The sequence below is a fragment of the Microtus ochrogaster genome, chromosome 8, assembly GCF_000317375.1.
Source record: "Microtus ochrogaster isolate Prairie Vole_2 chromosome 8, MicOch1.0, whole genome shotgun sequence".
Taxonomy (NCBI): domain Eukaryota; kingdom Metazoa; phylum Chordata; class Mammalia; order Rodentia; family Cricetidae; genus Microtus; species Microtus ochrogaster.
In genome coordinates this window covers 19,682,927-19,685,999 of record NC_022015.1, presented here as the reverse complement: position 1 = coordinate 19,685,999, position 3,073 = coordinate 19,682,927, and the positions used below count along the sequence as shown (strand labels likewise).

The 3,073-nt window shown below is 49.6% G+C and overlaps 1 protein-coding gene across 4 annotated transcripts in view; it reads left to right on the top strand.

Annotated features, from left to right (window-relative positions):
- Nucleotides 1-3,073, top strand: part of Tmem219 (transmembrane protein 219) — a 32,694-nt gene that overhangs the window by 26,743 nt on the left and 2,878 nt on the right. For all 4 annotated transcript variants that reach the window (XM_026781094.1, XM_026781093.1, XM_013347835.2 and 1 more), the window contains 2 exons: nt 807-1,036; nt 2,511-2,680. In XM_026781094.1, the coding sequence (XP_026636895.1) occupies nt 807-1,036; nt 2,511-2,648 (368 nt within the window). In that variant the 3' untranslated portion in view covers nt 2,649-2,680. The remainder of the gene's footprint in view (nt 1-806; nt 1,037-2,510; nt 2,681-3,073) is intronic.

Genomic DNA, 3,073 nt, shown 5'->3' with positions numbered 1-3,073 from the left:
AATAAATAAATAAATAAATAAATAAATGAAAAAAAAAGATTTTGTATGTACTAGGCAATGGTGGTGCCCTGGCTGTCCTGAAACTCGCTCTGTAGACCAGGCTGGTCTCAAACTCAGAGATCTACCTGCCTCTGCCTCTCAAATGCTGGGATTAAGGGTGTGCACCGCCATGCCTGGTTTGCATATATGCATGTCTATGACTGCTGAGTGTGCATGCTTGTGTGTGTATATGGTATATGTGTATGTGTGCAGGCTTGTTGGGGGATATGTGGGTGTGGGTGTGTGATATACGTGTATGTGTGTGTGTGTGCGTGTGTGATATATGTGTATGTGTGTGTGGTGTGGGTGTATGTGTGCAGGCTTGTTGGGGTGTATGTGGGGTGTGTGTGTTCAGGCTTGGGTGTGTGTGTGGTATATGTATATGTGTGTGTGATGTGTGTGTGTATGTGTGCAGGCTTGTGTGTGTGTGTGTGTATGGTATATGTATGGGTGTGGGGGGTGTATGTGGGGGGGGTATATGTGGGGTGGGTGTGCAGGCTTGTGTGTGTGGTATATGTGTATGTATATGTGGTGTGTGTGGGTGTATGTGTTCAGGCTTGTGGGGGGTATATGTGGGGTGTGTGTGTGTGTGTTTGCTGAAGGAGACCTGAAGAAGGGATCAGATCCCTTGGAGCTGGAGTTGCAGGCATTTAGAAACCTCTAGATGTGGGTGCTGAGAACTGAATCCACAGCCAGTGCTCTTGGCTGCCGCCCAGCTCTCTGGCTGCCCACTCAGTTTTCCATCTCCTGTCTTGCACCTCTTGTAGGGTCCTTTGCAGGAGAGTCTATCCTCGTCACAGCCAGAGTGACCTCAGGAAGAACTCCAGAGACCTGCCTCTATTTCAGTGCTATTCCAGAGATCCTACCCTCTAGCCAACCACCTTTATCCTGCTCAGAGGAGGGAGCTGGAGATGCTGCCCTGAGCCCAGTGATGGGTGAAGAGTGTGTCAGGGTCTGGAGCCATGAACGCCTCGTGCTCACCAAGCTCCTTACATCGGTAAGTGCCTCAGGTTGCTCCTCAAGGCTTTATGTGGAGTGCTGTCCTCATGAAGCCGAGCTAGGTCTATTGTAGTGCCAGCTCTCTTCCAGCTCTGGTTCTCCAGAGTCTGAGGCTGGAGGATTGAAGCTCACGGCTGGTCTGGACTTTGTAATGACAGTATGTTAAAAAAGAACAAGAGTGAGCAAGCATGGCTTTTTATAACCCCGCCTTAGGTTAGAGGCAGTGTGGTCTAGAGCAAGCATAGGAACCTCTCTAAGTAAGCTTTGTCACCTGTGAAGTAATTTACACATTCCAGTAACTGAGGACTGAGTAGGAATGACCTAAAGTACTCAGTGCAGCGCCTGATGCAAAACAGGTTTGGTCAGAGACCGCAGCCATTTGGAGACTAACATGGTCTACGAAGAGAGTTCCAGGGCAGCCAGGGCTACATGGTGAGACCGGGGAGGGGTCCAGCCCCTTTTCCCTGGGAAGATGATCCTTCAGGGTGGAAGTGAGTGCAGCCAGTCTGTTGGGATTCACATGAGGGCCGCAGGAGATCGCAGTCTGAGCCAGGGCTACACAGGGAAATCCTGTCTTGAAAAGAAACAAACAAAAGGCCATTAGGGGAAGCAGAATCTGGCTCTAATTGCACAGTCCTTAAGCAGGTAAAGCCATTTGCTGGCAATGAAAGTTTTGTGGCTGGAGAGATGGCTCGGTGGTTAAGAGCACAGGCTGCCCTTCCAGAGGACCTAGGTTCAATTCCCAACACCCACAACTATTTGTGACCTTAGTTCTAGGGAATCTGATGCCCTCTTCTGGACTCTGCAGGCACTGCATGCCGGTGGTACACAGATAATGTATGCAGACCAAACACCCATAATACAAATATACATATAAAAATATTTTAAAAGGGCCGGGTGGTGGCACACGCCATTGTTAATCTCAGCACTTAGGAGGCAGAGGCAGGTGGGTCTCTGTGAGTGTGAGGCTAACCTGGTCTGCAAAGTGAGTTCCAGGACAGCCAAGGCTGTGATACAGAGAGACCCTGTCTCAAAAAAAAAAAAAACAAAAAAAAAAAAACACTTAAAAGGAACATGCCTTGATGTGATGGTAAACACCTGTCAGCCCAACACTCAGAAGGCTGAAGGCAGGAGGAGCAAGAGAGTTGAGGCCAGCCTGAGCTACATAATAAGGCCTTGTTTCAATAAAAAGGGAGGGAGGGAGGGAAGGAAGAAGGGAAGAAAGACTGGTGGAATGTGGAAAATAGTGACTCCTGGGAGTTGAGCAGATGACTGGGCAAGAGAGCCGTTTGGAACCCATCAGGACAAGTGTGCTCTTTAACTGCCCCAGAGCCATTCCCTAGGTGTCAGGAGGACTCTGCCCCCTGGGGCTTACCTCTGTTTTTCAGGGTGTGGGGCAAGCTGTCTTCCCACTGGGAGATTCCCAACCCTCTCTGTTGTCATTTCCCATCCCTCCCTGTCCCCACCGCTAGGAGGAGCTAGTTCTGTGTGGCACCAGACTGCTGGTCCTGGGCTTGGTCCTGCTTCTCTTCTGTGGTTTGCTGTGCTGTGTCACTGCTGTGTGCTTCCATCCGCGCCCAGACTTCCACTGGTCTCGAACACGGCTTTGAGGGCACCGGCCTGCCCCTCCCTTTGTTCTCAGGTGAGATTCTGTGGGAACTGGTGGGAAGGGATGGCACTTGTAACTTGGTAAAGCAGATCCTTTGACTCCATCCTCAGATGCTGCTTCCTGTAAGTCCCTGAGAGCCCTATTCAGCTGTCTCTTTATGGGAACTGGAAACATTTTTTCCATAAACATGCAGTGGTTTTATTATTTTTCCTTTTTTCTTTGTGTGTGTGTGTGTGGCCGAGCATGTGCCGTGGTGTGCATGTGGAGGTCAAAGAACCACCTTGTGGAGTCGATTCTCTCCTTCCACATTTATGTAGGGTTAGGAGAACTAACTCAGGTTCTCAGGTGTGCATGTGGAGGTGACTCTCTTCCTCCACATATTTTTTTTTTTTGGTTTTTCGAGACAGGGTTTCTCTGTAGCTTTGG